The sequence below is a fragment of the Eupeodes corollae genome, chromosome 3 (genome assembly GCF_945859685.1).
Source record: "Eupeodes corollae chromosome 3, idEupCoro1.1, whole genome shotgun sequence".
NCBI lineage: Eukaryota > Metazoa > Arthropoda > Insecta > Diptera > Syrphidae > Eupeodes > Eupeodes corollae.
The window spans coordinates 5,835,066-5,853,456 of record NC_079149.1 but is presented as its reverse complement, the minus strand read 5'-3'; the positions used below and the strand labels follow the sequence as shown (position 1 = coordinate 5,853,456).

General features: G+C 34.1%; 1 protein-coding gene and 1 long non-coding RNA gene across 3 annotated transcripts in view; one reads left to right on the top strand and one right to left on the bottom strand.

The window, feature by feature from the left end:
- Window positions 1-625: 625 nt before the first annotated feature.
- Window positions 626-18,391, top strand: part of LOC129952821 (syndecan) — a 491,656-nt gene continuing 473,890 nt past the window's right edge. For both annotated transcript variants that reach the window (XM_056065674.1, XM_056065673.1), the window contains exon 1: window positions 626-1,807. In XM_056065674.1, coding sequence (XP_055921649.1) covers window positions 1,613-1,807 — 195 coding nt within the window. In that variant the 5' untranslated portion in view covers window positions 626-1,612. The remainder of the gene's footprint in view (window positions 1,808-18,391) is intronic.
- LOC129952824 (uncharacterized) lies at window positions 6,183-7,104 on the bottom strand. Its single transcript, XR_008782395.1, has 2 exons — window positions 6,608-7,104; window positions 6,183-6,548 (listed from the first exon to the last, which is right to left on the bottom strand). It is a non-coding gene; the product is annotated as an uncharacterized LOC129952824 (long non-coding RNA).

The following is an 18,391-nucleotide window of genomic DNA, read 5'->3' as shown; positions in this document are numbered from 1 at the left end:
TTATTTTCTAGCATTTTTGACAAAAAAACTCCAAAATGCCTATTTTCAGGCCTCTAAGGTGCTCTTAAGCCTTAAGATAATTGTTATTCTAGATATGAAAAACCTAAAAAAGATACAATAGGACCAATTTTTGCAGTATTCAATGTTAACGATTATAAAACTTATGTTTTTCCAAAACAAAATGAGGTAAAGAAGGCTATTGATTAAACTTTTCACAGCATTTCCTACAACTGAAGTTGACAATTCAAACTCTTGTTTTTCCTTAAATATTGTTTAGTGTTCCGCAAATTAACGTTCTAATTTTGACTCGTATTTCATTTCAACGATACTCGTTAAACTTCTAAATTTCCTGCACATCTCTATCTATTACAGGGTTGTCATTTCTCACTCAATCTTACCTGGCTACAAACAATTATCTCACTCATGACCACCATTTGTTTTTTCCAATTCCAATCCACAATCAACGCATGCGCTCACTCTCACTCTTCCAAAACCAACGACAACCAACCGACTGGAATTTAATTCAACTCATTCCAAATTCCCATCCACACCCACTCAATCACGAAAAACCCACTAAAACTGAAACTTCCACAAACAGTTAACTAACAATCGGCTAGCTTCCATTCGAGTAGAAGTCTTGAGTGCTTGCGACATAGTGGACATCACACATCACATTGCTTAGCGTTTCGTCGCTAATTTTTGAAGATTTTTTCGCGTTCCGTGGTGCGTTGTTTGTGGTTATTCCCCATATAATTGTTTTTCTTATATTTTATTAAAAAATTCTTTGTTGTTAAAAATAATCGGTGTATGATTTAAAAAATACAAAAATATTTCAATCTGTGAAAGAAAGAAATTGTCCGTTTTCCTTGAAATTATTGAAACACCACGGAAAATAACAGGATCCCGTTTCCCGTCCGTTCGAGGTGCGAAAGAGAGATAGTAGTGAATAGTGATAGTGAGAAGAGTCAAAGGGAAAGTAGAAGCAAAGCAATAACAAGTGATTATTCTTCACAATTCAACTCGATTCCCAAATCCCAATAAATCCCAACAATAACAACGTGCGTGTGGTGTTGGCTCTGTTGGAGTTTTCGGCATAACACACAGAAAAAAATAGTTCCCCGCTCCAAAATCCAAGTGCAAATCCGGATTCGGGATTAACCCGGCATTTATGATAGTGTAACCAGCTTTGCATGCAAATCGTCGCATCCTTCCTGTCGCTGTCGGTAGATTTGTGTCCTTGTTTCGTCCCCCACCTACTACGGTCGCCCGCATATCGTTGTTTTTGTCAGTTTTAGTGTTTTTTTCTTCTTCTCTTTATCTTCACCTCGTCGTCGTCGTGTAGTCGTCAGCGTCACGAAATAAATTAGTGGGGTCTGGGGTGTAACAGCATTAATTACGGTGTCGTGTATACGTGAATCCAGCCAACTGAGGCCAGAAATCAGAATCAAAAAGAAAGATGATAAAAAAGTGAGTGAAAAGTAAAAAAAGAAGAAAATATCGAATTCACAAAGAGTGAAATCGAGCAAAGTAAAAAAGAATAAAAAGAAGAGTTTGTGATTTGAAATTTGTGTGCAAATTGGAATTCAGGAATTTAGGAAGCAACTTCATTGAAATGCCACCACCAAACAATAAAAGGATTACCACCGCCAGCAGCAGCAGCAGCAACATGAAGGGAGTCCCCAGAGCTAGAGCCAGACGAGGGCAAGGAGTGACAGTAGCAGCAGCAGCAACAGCAACAATGACTAAATGGATGTTGACATTTGTCTTAGTTGCTGTATTCGTCGCCACCGCCAGTGCAGTTGATGAGGTAAGTTGTTATGAAATATTTTTATTTTTATAAAATTTCTTCTAATAAAATTTGTCGTTGATTGGAAAATTTAAAGAAGTTCAAAATTGGTGACAATTTTTGGTTTTTAGTTTTCCATTTCCACTCATTTAGTTGAGGTTTTAGTGAGTGGTAATAGGTAGAATTTTTGTTTTAACCTTGTTTTACGCATTTTCCAGTACTATGGGTTTTTCAGTCAAACGCATTTTGTTTGCCAATGTGTGGTCTCATTCATACTCATTGTGTTATGTTTCTTCTTTTATTATAAATTGGAAGATGTGTGTATTGTATAGAATAGGTTATAAAAGGTGTGAAGTAATTAGCCAGGGATGATGTTGAGGGTTGAGATTGATAAATTAATATTCAATCCCGAGAGAAAACTATTAGTAAACACGGTTGTAGTTGATAATTTCAATAATTTAACATTGTATATCCTACATTTGGTGGATTTCGTAGAAAGGATTCATAAAAGTGGCTCAAATTGAATTAAATTCAATTGAAGTGAACTAATTTTTTACACGCGGAAACTCATCAATTTGTGGCTAAAAGTAATAAATATCAAAGTTCTAAAGTTATTAAACTTTCGTTTATATTTTTAAAGTTTTACATTTTCTTATAAAAAATGGAAAAATAGTTTGTTTTGACGTTTCTTCACCGATTTTTTCTGTTGGTGATTTTTAAATTTTTGAGCGATTTAATAGATTATTTTGTACAGTTAAAAAATGTATTTTAAAGTTTTTACTTGTTATTAGTAAAAAACTTCTTGGCATGTAAAGTGAGTCAAAAAACAATTTACAAAAAGTAGGGTTAAAACCGAAAAAGAGAGCAAACGGTATTTCCGTAGTTTTTTAAGTTGTTCTTTAGGGAAGAGATTGGACTGATTATTATCATTAGTATATTTTCCAGACTCTGGATTCTGTTACTACATTTTTTTACTCAATTTTGTCTGTCAGATCTCTAAAAAGTAAGTGTAAGAAAATAAGTCGTAAATATTTATGAGAACACTTAAATAATAGGGAGTAAATTTCCCTCTTAATTTTCCTATTTTCGATAACTGAACATTTTAATAATGTCTTAAGTAGAACTTGCATCTTCATACATCAAGAATAAAGTTCCTAGGGCACCTGGAGTTCCATTTCAATGGACAAGGTTTAAATTTTCAAAGGATTATGGGAAATTATTGATTTTTTATAGTTTTTTGAAGAGACAATTCCGAGGGAAATATTTTAATTACACTTTCCAAACTGTGTAAATTTCGCGCTCGGCTAAGCCAATTGGACTTAAATATTCTATTATTATTTTTGAAATTTTGTTAACACATTTTTTGAAAGATTATATCGACCTTTTATAGATTTTTTGATCCATCAAGATTTTTAGAAGATAAAACGTTTTCCTCCAACAGCCATCAAACACATTTTTAAACAAAAATATTCCACTAAACAAAGAAACCTAGATCTAACAAATATTTAAGAACAATATGAACTTGTTGTACAGCGTACAATATGTACAAAATGAATGATTACAATCAAATATATTTTTCTATATATTAGCAGCATTTTTGTTTAAAGTTGCTAGCAACTTCTTTTCGTAAGTGGTAGGTAAGAAATTTTAAGGTGCTACGTAGGCGGTAGACGCAAATGAAGTGAACACGTTTAAATCAAACCATTATTTTAAGAATGTCACCAAACATAAATTGGTCTTCCAAAACAAAAATATTGTAAAACTTCCACTCCACCATATACTCCTCAATTGAATGTAACAATTTCCATAATTTTGTGCTTAAATCAGGCTTAATTTTACTGATTTCATTGAGTTTATTGGCTTGAGTCGATTGTGGCTTATTTATTGATTTCCAAAAAATAAACACATCAAACAAAAATGTCAAATTGCACAATTTTTGTGGATAGTAAACATTTCTTTGAGGTTTTCTCCAACAGTTCTTGCATTCTTGGATATGAGGTACGTTATATCATCCACGTAGGTAAAACCATACGTCTTGGGGTAATTATCTAATTTGGGTCAAAATGTGTTGAAAATCATCGATCTATAACTAACTAGTAACGATAACATCCGGGCTAACGTTGTTTTGAAGAAAGTATGGAACCTAATAAAAGCTTTTTCTTGATCATATGTCAAATGGTGCTGTCCTAAATAATCTGAAATGGACCTCAATGTTTGCCTTATACAACTAAAGCATATTGTTATGATCCTTGAACTATATCTCCTCTGTTAGTGGAATTTTTGTACGGATGCAAATTCAAACCACGACGCAAATTTGGTCTTTAAACACGATTATTTTGAATACTGCTCAATGTCCCACACAAAAGTGATTTTATTAGCAGATCCTGCGTTTTGTTAACTGTATGATTGTCAGTTAGTCTTTTGCAGAACCAATGGAATTAAATTTATGCACAATACTGCGAATAGTCTTCTCAAAATGTAAGCTATAAATGCTTTATTCCTTCTGTAACTTAATACAAAAAAACTATATACCTAAATTACATTCAATTTGTTATTGGCAAACTACGCTTTAACAATATGGTATCTTCAAATGCCAAAATTCGGAAGTGGTTTTTAGAAAAAAACTTTACCTTTGTATTTTTTTACCACTTCACACAATAATTTTTAGCTTAAACTTATCACAAACATTCAATTTTTCTTGAAAGTAAATAAATATTTTAAATATTTCATTTTACCATTTTACTTAAAAAAAACATTTCTCACTGGAATGCAATTTTTTATTTTCTGAATGCAATCAGTTATCATTTCATAAATAAATAACATTCATTTTATTCCAATTATTTAAAGCATTCATTTGAATTAGTTTGTATTCCAAAAAATACAACGCTTATTGTTAAATATTTTAAGACCCAAATTTTGCATGTAATCACTGGACTTTTTTGACTGACAGATTATAGCTATCATTGAAAATTAACAAAACCTCCATTAAAATCTAGCTTTGCATCAAAAAGGGGCCAGTTCCATATTTTTCATTCCTTAAAAAATAAAATAAAATCTTAAAAAAAAGCAAGAGTACGTTGAGAACTAGGGCCTAATGACTTACAACTCTCAACCATTCCTGTGTGCGAGTAATATTGTCAGGAATGAAGGGGACCTACAGTTTTTTAGGCCAAATTGGAACGCTGATTAAAAAAAAACACTTTTCATGACGAGAATTAGGCTTGTAGAATTTGTCAATTCCTCGCAAGAGGCAGTAAAAAAACTTAAGATGGCATAGGCAAGGATCGAACCCAAGACCTCTGGCATGACTGTCCAACGCACTAACCATCATGCCACGGCTACTAATACAAAATAATAATTGAGTTAAATTTAGACCCCTTTTGATAGGTCCTCATTTGACCTTGTTAATTAAAGTTAATCATAGAAAGTAATTCTGTTGGGTGGAAATACAAAGAAAATGGAACACCTTCATCAAACCATTTATTTCGAATTTAAAAATTAAAAGAAGTAACGATTTTATCATACAAAAAAAGATTAAACAAAATAAGGTTAAAGTTCTAGGTCAAATAAATTTGTTTTTTATACTAATCAACTAATTAACCTTTTTCAAGCACTCAAAAATAAATTTTCAATGATGGAAACAAATAATAACTTAAGCTCATCCCTAAACGCTAAAACTACATAAATTTCCTCTGCAAATTAAATTTATAATCATTTACTCTCAATGCCCTCCCTGGATTCAACTTGTTTATTTGCAAATAATTTATGTTACTTTTTTTCCTTTACTCTTCTTCTTTTTCTTCTTGATGTTGTCTCTTTGGTCTTGTCTGTTGTCCTCTTGTCTAATGAAATCCATAATTCCATTTTCAAAAATCCTCTCACGTTCATGATTCCAGTTTCCGTCTTTCAAATCGTTAGGTAGGTATATACATAGATATAGCTATAAGTAGGTAGAAGTAGAAGAAGTATCCAAACAAAGTGTGTAATGCAATTTATTAGAAGTACATACATACATACCTACTTTAATTTAACTCGTTTACGTTTAACATTTAACTCCCTCGCCCTCAGCTTCTCTGTTTTTACTCATTTCATGAAAAAAGAAACTCGTTATTAATTTTATGCTTGTTTTTCTTTTCTTATATTCTTTTAAACCAAATGTTTACCTAAAGTTTACATGGGAAGTTATATTTTATGATTTCCTTTTAAAATCAGATTTCTTTTTCCATTTGCAATTAATTTTTCACCATAAAATCGTCAAATAATTTGGAAATTCTTCATAAAATTACATTAATTTTTACATCTGTGCGTACCTATAAACCTATATGTACATACATATACAGGCAAACTTATGTTTACTTACGTGGGGAAGAAGAGGAAAAACATAAAACAACTCAACTTTTTCTTGTGGTTTTACTAGAATTCATTTCCAGTCATATTTTGGAATAAGTCTATAAAAATACACAAACAAAACTCACTCATTTTCCCACTCAATCACACAAAATAATCCATTTCAAATAGAAAGAAGCAAGAAGCATCGTTGCCAGATTTCTCTTATAGCATAAAAATATTGCCTTTTTTCATTGTAAATACATTTTCTGTCACCGCGGCACTGCTGCTGTCAAATGTTAGATTTTGTGGTAACGGCGCGCGGCGGCGGCAATGGTGACGACGACGAGCGACGTAGGCATAATCATAAACAAGAATGAATATTAATAAAAAAAAATATTTAGGTAGGTAGATATGGAAAGGCAGGCACAAAAAACTGAAAATGCATTCCATTAAGTCTGAAATAAAGATTTAAAATGAATGAAAAACAAAAACCTGATTTAGCCATATGCATGCAATTAATTCACAAAACAACGGTGAATTTCGAAAATAAGCACTAAAAAACAGCCACACAAAAACGTGGGTGTCTTGTCTGTCTCTTCTCCTTCTTTTTGGCTGCGTCGCGTCGTCATCAACGTCAAGCCTCTACGACAACGATCCGATGTTGGGTTTGAAAGCGATGTGCAGGTTCATTTCTGGAAATGTTTTTGATTCACAGAAGAATCTTAAAGAATGGAGCGCGCGCATTAAAGATATGGTAAGTTCTTTTCTGCCTTTTTTGATGGTCTGTTTACATTTTGGGCATTTTATTTTATTGACTATAAATTTGATTTAGAAAAAAAAATAAACAAGTTTTTCTTTCAGATTAATTTATTCTCAAAAAAAAAACCAAACAGAAGAAGATATGAAATTTCTTTGACACACATTTTTCGATTTTAATTAATAAAACGTCGAAGAAGTTTGTAGATAAGATTGGTTTGTCCCTCTGTTGACACCGGAAACGACGATAGGTACGACAATACCTTAACTGCATTTCTTCAGTGTAAAGCTATGTATGTCATCATCGATCAAGTTCGATATTTTCAAAGATTGTCAATTGATCATATTCGAAATAATGCTTCCACAGCCGACCGCTAGTCTTTTCCTTTAAAGTTGAATGTTGTCGTCAGTTTGCCGCCCGCTTGTGCCAACAAGTACTTACTTTAGTACCCGATTCGGTATCCATATGGCGAGCGATTCGAACGACACAAATAACTTCAGGGGCAGGAATTTCCTTTGGAGAAAATGCATTTTCCAAGTCAGTGACCTCAGCGCCACGCGCGCCCGTACCGCGCAGTGCAGAGCTCAGAGTAAATTTTTTGTCTTTTGATCTGATTTTATTTTGGTGTTTTTTTGTTGTTTCTGGTTGATGTTGCCTCTTGTTTGGTAGAAATTGGTTTTGAATTTATTTCTTGTTGTTGTTGCTGTTTTTGTCGTTGGTGGAAATACGAAATTCAATTTGTGGCTGCGACAGCTTGGCACAGTTATCATTTTTATTTTTGTGTTTTTCAGTGGGTGCAAAAGGAGGTTGGTTAACATTTACCTATCCTCTACCCAGCGCTACCTACAACTTTGCAAAGGCGCTCCTGGTTTTGTTCTTTTTCATTTTTACTTTTGGTTTATTGCATCGTTGTTGGTTGTAATTTTTCGAACGTGTGGTCTACCACAAGTATTTTATAGGAGAATGCTATTTGACAGCACCGCGGTGAATATTTTTGTGTTATAGGGATTTTTTCTTTTTCTTTTTTTTTGGTTATTAATTTTCCTCTGTCTGGAGTTAATTGAAGCGAAATGCAGGTGACAACCAAAGGAAAATCGTTTGCTGACTGTTCTTGGAGAATTTTGTGTAGGAAGGAAGGTTCATGGGTATGTAAGTAAATACTTGCATACCTAGATATTGCGGTTTTTAAAAAGGGAGTAACGAACGCACTTCTAAAGAACATTTTTATCGAATACTCGAATATTTCGATTATCAACTACTTGAGGGTTCTTTTAATTCTGAGATTTCCAAAATTGACTTGCCAAATTTCCAATTCGAGTTTCGGTCGAACAATCACATTTGGACATTTACAGATGGATGTTAATTTTGAACTCTTAAAATTGTAGGAATAAACGCTGCTCTTTTTGTAAGGTTTCATTAAATAGGAAATATTTTAAAGAAAAAAGGTAGTGACAAATTTGTTTTTGAGTAAAGAAGGCACGAAATTTGTTTAAACAAATTCCAAAGTGAAAATCCTGTTCTATCTGCGCAGATTGGTTATAAAGAAGTTGAGAAAAATATTTCAAATATTATTGATGGGCGGCTAAGAAAAACGTCCAAAATTGAGCTCAAAAGAAATCTGATTTGCATTCCGGGAAGTGGATTAGTGGAAGTATTACGACTGAATTGTTTGAGGAGAATATTGCAAGGCTGGCTATTTCGACAGAATATTTTGAAAAAATGCCTATAAAATAACGAAAAACAAAAAACACATTGTGTGCCTATTTTTTGGCTTATTCCCAAAAGACCTAAAATTTTTAAAGGGGTACCTTCACAAATATGTGAGTTGTATTCAAATTAAGACGATTATTAGGGCTTTGTAAATTACAGCAAAATCAGACATGGTGAACATTTTCTAGCAAAGGTCCTCGAGTTTAAAAAACTCTAAGCACCTTGTAGCATATTTGGCAAGCAGACATATATCTAGTACAAAAAGTTGACATGGAAAGTAGTATTGTGGAGGGTAACGCTTTAATGGCAGAAGACAGTAATGAGTTTTTAAAGTATTCAATTTTTCATTCCCCATTAGAAAGTCATTATTAAGTTGGGATTTTAGGCATAGGAAGTTATTGTAATGGGTCAGATGTGTCAAATTGAAAATTTTGACATTTCTCGACGTTTCAAGGTCCCTAGAGTCGAAATAAAAGATTTTTAGAAAGATGTTCGTGCGTCTGTACTTTCGCGACGTTTTTTCGTCGTCCATAGCTCAAGAACCAGCAGAGATATCGACTTCAAATAAATTTTGTTATACAGATAATAAGGCAGAAAGATGCAGAAAGGGCTCTCAAAAAAATTGTGTGGGCGCTTTTTTTACCATAGCAGTTTAAAAAAAGGTGACAATTTTGGTTAACCCTAAATATCTCATGATCCAAAAACGCTCGAGAATTGAATAAAATTTTATATACATATAATATTTTGACGTGATACCAAACAAGTATATTTTTTGAAAAAAATAATCCAATTAACGGTTTTTTTTATAAGAAATATTGTTTTTAACATTCAGAAGAAGTTTGAGAAAACAAACCTTAACAAAAAAATTAATAAAAGCTGGTAAAAATTGATTTTCGAATCAAATATCTTTTCAAAACTTTAAGATATTGGCTTTAAACTACTTTTATCTTGTAAAAAATATTTTTGTTAACACTCAGTAAAATTTTGAGGAAAATCTTACCAACAGTTTTTTTTTTTACAAAGAATAAAAACCTAAAAAAAAACAATATTAAATCTTGGTAAAAATGTACTTTCGACTCAATTAGGTTTTCAAAAAATTAAACATATTGTCTTTAGGGGCACCTCCCCAAATATGTTTAATATGTGTGTATTTTTAAGGCTTTGTAAATTACAGCCAAGGATGCAAATTTTCTTGCGAGAAATTCTAAGAACTTAATAACATTTTTGACAATGTCGAATATGCGAACATTCCATGAAAGGTTGTTTACAAAGTTATTGTATGGTTCCGGGATTTGTGACTTCCTATAATTTGTTTGAAAATGACTAAAAATGCCAACAACTTTTTCAAGGTCGAAAGCTATCAGGTGATTATAGTCAATTTCTTTTGACCTTAATTAGATGATAAGAATTACGATGACGCAATAGGCATTTTGCTTTGGCGATTTCCAAACATTATTATGTCACGTGGAGGAGATGTAACAAGTCCTTCCTCATTTTGTAACCCCATAGACTTTTTCCATTGAAAAAGAAAGTTCTACAGGTCTATATCAATTGAGTACATTTGGAAAAAAGAGGGTTAGAAAAGAAGTATCAGTGTACATTGTACATTCTTAAACATTCCAATGACAAGAAACACATTTGAGCAGTACAGCTAAAAAACGAATCTCTGTATTCAACACTATGAACGCAGTTGGGCTTAAGAATAATTCCAGAGGTGTTAATATTACCGATTAACTTTTTCACAAAAGAATACTTACTTACTTAAGGTGGCGCTACAGTCCTGTGTGAACTAGGGCCTTCTTTCACAAAAGAATGGTATCTTAAACTAACGGTATAAAAGTCTGAGTCAAGGAACATTTTGACTTCGATCTGACTTTCTAAAATTGAACATCTAGTGAAGTTGCTGTTTGTTGCATTCAACTTTAAATACAAATTTGAGGATCCGCTTAGTAGAAGACTCCTTGTATGTAATTGTTATTCAAAAATATAAGTCTTGATTACTTGCAATTGAAAATATATACTTTTCAATTGTTTGTTATTTTAATGGAAATGTATTTTTTAATGTGTGTATGAAAAATTAAATTTCGAGTAATTATTATTATTATTATTATCTTTATTTTTTCAACATATAAAGTACAAATGTTTTAAAATAAAAAGTAAATAAGAAATACAATTTCATCCGCATATAAAAGCACCTTAATAAGAAAATCACCGTAAAATACAACCCCTACAATAATTCGGTAATCAGACCGATACTCATTTATGGAGTTGTCGTATGGTGGACCGCACTAGACAAGATGGTAAATCTAAATAAGCTCATCAAAGTCCAGCGGTCAGCAGGTATGTGCATCACAGGAGCACTTCGCTCAACACCAACCACAGCACTGGAAGTCTTCTCCAAAATGATGGCAGCCAACTTATGTGTGAGGCTTAGAGCCAGCTCTCAATTTAACAGTAACAATACTGGACATAATACTATTCTAGGCAATTTCAGATCTATCCCAGATCGCTTAGACCACCCCAAAAATGGTATTCGGTAAAAGCTTCCATGTGTCCATCCCAACAAGATCCTCCTGGGAAGAAGAGAGACCCCTGGAAGACGATGCTGTACACTTCCATACAGACGGTTCAAAGACTGATTACGGAGTTGGAAGTGGTATCTATTCGGAACAACTGACTCCCAGTCCATCATACAGACTTCCCAATCAATGTGGTGTATTCCAGGCAGAAGTAATGACGTTTAAAGAGACATTATCGTGGTTCAAAGAAAACGTTATATCTTGCAAGGATATACGAATCTTCTTGGACAGCCAAGCCCCTCTTAAATCTCTCGCGTCTGTCTCCACAAACTCTCAAATAGTCCACGATTGTCGATCATCTCTGAATGAGATGACGGAACAGTTAAATATTCACCTCATTTGGGTGCCGGGCCACAGAGACATTCCGGAAAATTGCAAAGCCGATGAGCTCGCCAAAAACGGACCACTTCTGCCTAATGTTAGACAAAAACATAACATAGGAACACCACTTGCTACATGCAAATATCTTCTCAAGCAATATGCTTTAGAAACAACAAATACTAGATGGTCACAGAGTACCACCTGCCTAGCAACCAAGCAAATATGGCCAAGCATAGACTTAAAACGGTCAAAAGGCTTGATATCCCTTAGCAGACAAAGTATAAGCTCTACAATTGGAGTAATAACGGGACACTGCCTCATAGGAAGACATGCTCTGAGGCTAGGGGTCTACACAATTGACTTCTGTAAAAGCTGCATGGACGATGAGGAAGCAGAAACAGTCCAACACCTTCTATGAACATGTCCAGCACTCTCCATTAGAAGGAATAACTTTCTCGGTAATCCCTTCTTCGATAACACCAGTGAACTGGCAACGATTGACACAAAATGTCTCTCTAACTTCATTGAAAGTACAAAATGGTTTGTTTAAGTTCATTACTCTCCCATGAGTAACCTCAATATTGTTATCACAATGGACCCTTGAGATCTAGGTGAGTCAATGACATCTGGAGAGCCACTTCAACCAACCAACCAACAAACACCCCCTGGAACACTGTCTTCAATGTCGTAATTAAAAAGTGGGAAGAGAAAAGGACCCAAAATGCAACCTTGCGGGACACCCACTTCTGTCTTAAATTGTTGCGAAGAGGTTCTACCATAAGAAACTACCGCTGTTGTATTTGAAAGAAGTTTCTAATATATTCTTAAAAATTTTGTTGATAATCCAACACCTGCTACTTTGAAAAGTAATAGTTTTCTATTTATAGTATCAAAGGCAGTTTTAAAATCTACAAAAAAAGCATAGAGATTAGTTCCCTATCCAAATAACGTTTAGCGACATTAGTTAGAGTAAAAATTTGATCAACTGTAGAGGGGTTAGCTCGAAACCCAGCCTGAAAACAACTTATTGTGTTGTTTGGTTTAGCCCAAGGTACAAGTCTAAGGCATAGCATCTAAGTATACAGTTTTCGTAATGAATTGAGATTATATATCGCTAAAAAGGATGACTCTTTGAAATTCTTTGGTATTCCTTCGTTGTTGTTACGCTAAATATTTTTCCCCAACTCTGTTTTTTTCATCAACTAGTTATCGGATTTACTTTCCTAATTTACCGCCATTGTTAAATTAAGTTGTTCAAACAGGACATTGAATCTCTGTAAAAAGAAATGTTGCTGAATTACCTCATTCATTTTTCAGTGCTTTTCAAATGTTTCAATTCATTTACGATAAAGACGACGAACGTTTCTTTCTATGGCTTAATTTCATTCAAAATAATTTCTCAACCGCAAACAAGGTAATAAATACATTTTTCTGAACGCAATTTATTTGAAGAATAACTTCAAACTTAACATCTTTGTAGGTACCAACAAATGACACTTTTGGTTCGTTTTATAAATTAAGTCATCCATACCACATCGTTCTCGAACAACTAGGTACCTCCCAGTTAGTATACCACCATACTTCTTCAATCACCTGGGAGTTACCTACCTACCTACATATTATATATTTCCAATTTAAAATCAAAAATATGAAAACACTCAATCAATTTAACCCTGACATCAATTTCTGCCTCCACAACCACAACTTTCGAATGCGATTCCTTCCAATTCCAACGATAACAACTCATTTTCTGGTTCCTGATGCCACCTCTCAATCAAGCAAGGGCTGGAGCCCGAGAGGTTATTTATTTATATTTTTCTTTTTTGACAATAGCGTGACTTATAATTCTTTGCTTTGCTTGAATTCATATCACACCAACAAATCAAAAAGGATATTATTCATTTTCATTTCTACTCAACTCTGTTGGTTTGGGTTTTGTACTACAGCTTTAAAAATATGGTATCCTACGAGTAGGTAGATAAATTGGCATTGAATATTTTAACAATCAAATATTTTTAATATTATTTAACCCCTAATGAGGAGGGTGTTTTTCTTTCCAACACAAACTACCCCTACGTTTTCTGTTTCAGACATGTTATTTTTTTTAATTGCTACCAAAACACAATTTAAAATGAAAAATGAAAATTTTATGATAATTTGTGCTTCCTGAAATGAAGAATTGTACCACAACTCGTAGCCGACACACGGTTATAAGCTAAATTAAGGGTAAAAATGGAAATTGCAACTCCAAACAAAATCACGAACTGCAAAATTTTGTTTGGTAGTTACCTTTCATATATAAAAACATACATATATAAATTTTGAATTAATTCAGAGTTGCATAAATTAAATTTTACCTTTGCATCAGATTTTAAAATAACATCAGCAATAAAATAAACTCACAAATGTTTATTAAAAAAATATACAAATACAAAACTTCAATTAGGGAGTTACAGAGAAATTGTGTAGCGAGTTTTTTTTATAACCTTTTTTTGGTGATGCTGATGTGATAACCCTTAGGTGCCGGTAGTTTTTAATTATACATAGATACTTATGTTTATAGATGGGATGATATTATGTATTTTAAGTGCAGGTTTTGTTCTTTTTAATAGCTATGAGGTTTTATTTTTAACGAGAAAGAAGTATTAATAAGTCTCTTTTTTAATGTCTTATTTTAGTTTTAGCACGTTTTTTTCTGAGAAGACTTAAATGACACTGTAATCCCTATGAAGGTTGAATGGCAAAGTATTTAAAGAAACTAACACAAGGTTGACTAGAAAAATGCGACGTTGAAAAAGGGGTTTAGCCTCTTTTACTAAATGTCAATTTTTTTAATTAGCGCACAATCAAAGGGATATTATTACCCTTACTATGCAGAGACACAGTGTGAGCTGAGCATTAAGATACGGAGTGAGGGTTTGAAAGGAGATGTTTCTGTACATTTGTTTTGAATTACTGAATATTTCAATGACTAGTTAAAGCAGAATCAGGGATGGAGGGGACCTACAGTTTCAAGACGAATCCGAAGGGCAAATTTGAGAAAGCACTTTTTATGACAAAAATTACTGTAAGAGAATTTGTGAATTCCTTGCAAGAGGCAGTAGCCGTGCAAAAACTTTAGATGGCATAGGCCCCAAGACCTCTGGCATGACAGTCCAACGCACTAACCGTCATGCCACTGGTATCCCTGACAACAATACTCGCACACAGGAGTGGTTGAAAGTTGTAAATCACTAGGCACTAGTTCTCAACGGACTGTTGCGCCACACAATTTTTTTTTTAGTAAAGACAGAGTGTGGTAAGGCATTCCACATTCCCGTAGTACGGCTGATAAACCAATCTCTGTACTTGACAGTACGACCGAAATTGAGCTCGATGGTATACTGATGAGCATTCTTAGAAGCGCAAGTATTACGGTTGAACTGTTAAAGGGGATGAAGGCAGCTGGGTATTTCTCTAGAGAATAAAACGTTAAAATAACGGTAAAATAGAGTGAGACAAGAAACTTTTCAAACGTCGTAAATGATCCAATGATGATATGATTACCAATCAATTTAAATGCTAAATGCTCTACATTCAATATTGTCCAAGAGGTTTAAGCAAGTCTCGGAAGCACCAGCGCAGAGATGGAAGTTATACTCAAGCTTTGGACTTATATGAGTCTTGTAGATAACAGGTTGAAATAAAAGGTGAAGAAAAACTTCTTGCATCGCCTTAGAAAACCAAAATAGCTTGTCGTATGTTTTGCGTCATCGAGTATGTGATCGTGCTACAAGAGGTGTTCAGTCTCATTGATGCAAGTTCCATCCATGGATAATGGCAACGGGGGGGGGGGGTGTATATCTCGATTTAAGGATTCAAGACAGCATTATGTTTTCGAAGCATTAAATCCCACGTGATTTTTTATTCCCCATTGTATACTGCTGTTTAGGTTGGAACTTAATGAGCTTATCATAGTTCCACATCCGAACAAGAAGGCTGTGAATCTGAAAACGAATATGAAAAGCTAAGAGTACTATCGTCAGCGAAACAATGAATTGGATTAGACAGATGCAGACAGGAGATCATTAATAACAATGAAAAAAAGTGCTGGAGATAGAACAGAGCCCTGGGGCACACCAGCTTTTTTTTCTTTTTGCTTTTCATACTTGAATATATCCAATAAAACTTGTATTGAATGATTCGAAAGGTAATTACTAATCAAATGAAGGACGAATTCATGAAAACAGAAAGCACTCATTTTCGATAAGAGAGCCTGATGACAAACCCTATCAAATGCTTTTGAAATATCAAGTGCAAAAATCTTACTTTCTCCAAAGCGATGTAAAGATTTGCTCCACTGTTCTGTGAGATGAACCATGAGATCACCAGTGGACCTATTGCTACGAAAGCCGTACTGCCGGAAATTTGCTGATATAACCTAATGGTGAGATGTGCCTAGAGGAGATAGAACACTAACAGAGCATTTATCAGGGTCTGAGCTAAGAAACAAGTCAAGAGTGTTTTCTGCTCCACCTTCAACGTCCGATATTCGGGTGTGCTCGTTGGTTACAACAGGACGACACTGTAAGCTAAATCACGAATGTCACAATCAATTTATTGGAAACTAAGTTTGGAGAACGGTGTTATCTCACGAAATGGTCCAGTTGCTTGGCCGCTTCGGCGTGCGATTTGACGCCGCCTTTAGACTATTTCCTGTGATGGTCTATGGTCTATGGTCTATGGTCTATGGTCTATGGTCTATGGTCTATGGTCTATGGTCTATGGTCTATGGTCTATGGTCTATGGTCTATGGTCTATGGTCTATGGTCTATGGTCTATGTCTATGGTCTATGGTCTATGGTCTATGGTCTATATTCTATGGTCTATGGTCTATGGTCTATGGAAAGTTTCATACAAATCTTTTTGGCCAATAAAGATTTATTTGTACGACTTTAAATGTTGGTCTTAAATGAACACCTTACTCGAATGATCTCAAAGCCTTTATTCCCAATTTTTAAATTAAATTGACCCTTTGGTTTAGGCTGTAGGGATGAAGACACAGAAGGAATTGTCGGAAGTATATTTTTCGAATATTCTACCATCGTGATGTCATGAGTGATTTAAATCTTAAGTTCGAAATTTTGTACGAATGCAATACTTAATTCTTAACAATAAATTGTGTAATAATTTTACAAAAAACAAATCTTAATCCTCTAAAAACAATTTAAATAATAATTTTACATAATTTTTTATTAGTTATGAAATGACTTATGACTTACTTCATTTGAATCTATATACATTTTTGGAAAAAATTGGAATATAATTTCTTTATGTATCTGAAAAATTCGTTTAAGAGTTAGTTTTTAGTGATGATTCCGAATCTAAAATCCAATTTTAGCTACAGTACTCTGAATATCATTTTTGCAACTATCAACGAACATTCGTTTATATAAAAGTTGCTTTAGACTTTTTTATGTTTCAACTTACTGCTCATAATCTTAAAGCACTGACCCACCGGCAAATTCTTCAAATGCACTGCTTTTACAAAAACAATAATGATATCAGCTGTTCAAAACATTTGCAACTAGTGGCCATTTCTTTTTTCGCCACATTTTGATAACGGTTAAACTGATTTATTTTGAGGCTGGTAAGTTTATAGGTGTAGCTTGATTTGTTTAGGTAGTTTTAGCCGGGACTTTGAGCGATAAAACGGTTTTTTAAGATATATTCTTTTTAAATTGAAAAAATCACGAATTAACTTTTTGTAGAATAATACAATGAGGAAAGGTGTTATGCCATCATAGAGGAGAAAAGCCTATAAGCACCACATTAAAAGGTGATTGAAAAATAACAAATTTCTTTCAAAGAAACCCCACGGCATCATCCAGGGAAGCAAAAATTGAACTTAGGTTACCCATTGACCCATCAACTTTCAAATAGCAAAAGAGCCATTTTATTGCTCATTTGGCTTTTCCAAAAACTCAACTCAATTGGAGTCCCAAAAAATGGGAAACGGTCTTATTTTCTGACAAATCAAAGTTCAATATACACGGATCAGGTGGAAAACAACATGTCAGGAGGCCAAGAGGTGATAAGTTTAATCCAAAATACTTTAAAGGGCCGTCAAATGTAAAAATGCTTCAATTTTGGTCTTGGGCTGCTTCTTTGGCCAAGGAATCTGGCCAATTCGACAAGTGGAAGGCATATTGAAGTCTGAAGACTGTGCAGACATCCTTTGTAACACCATGCTGCCTTATGCCTATTGGGAAATTTACGTTACAACAGGCCAATGATCCCAAACACAAGTCGAAGTTGGGCACAAAGTGAATCACAGAAAAAAAGAGTGAGGTTTTACCATAGCCAGAGAACCTATGGGACATTCTTAAGAGAAGAATTGGGAGCAACATTTTTAAGAACAAAATTGGCCTATTCGCTGGAATTCAGAGGCAGTGGAATAACATTCTAAAATCTGGTATTAATAACCTTATTGCTTAGAAGCCCAGAAGATATACAGTCGTTATAAAAAATTAAGGGAAAGCAATTAAATATTACCCTTTCCTTGTCTTGAAATAAGAAAGTAGTTTGAAATTTATCTAAGTTGCAATTGGACCTCTCCCATAACAGTCCAACGCACTAACCGTCATGCCACGGGTATCCCTGACAACAATACTTGCACACAGGAATAGTTGAAAGTTGTAAGTCACTAGGCACTAGTTCTCAACGGACTGTTGCGCCACCTAATTTATTTTGTTTTTTAGTAAACACAGAGTGTGGTAAGTCATTCCGTATTCGCGTAGTACGGCTGATAAACGAATCTCTGTACTTGACAGTACGACCGAAATTGAGCTCGATGGTATACTGATGAGCATTTTTAGAAGCGCAAGTATTACGGTTGAACTGTTAAAGGGGATGAATGCAGCTGGGTAT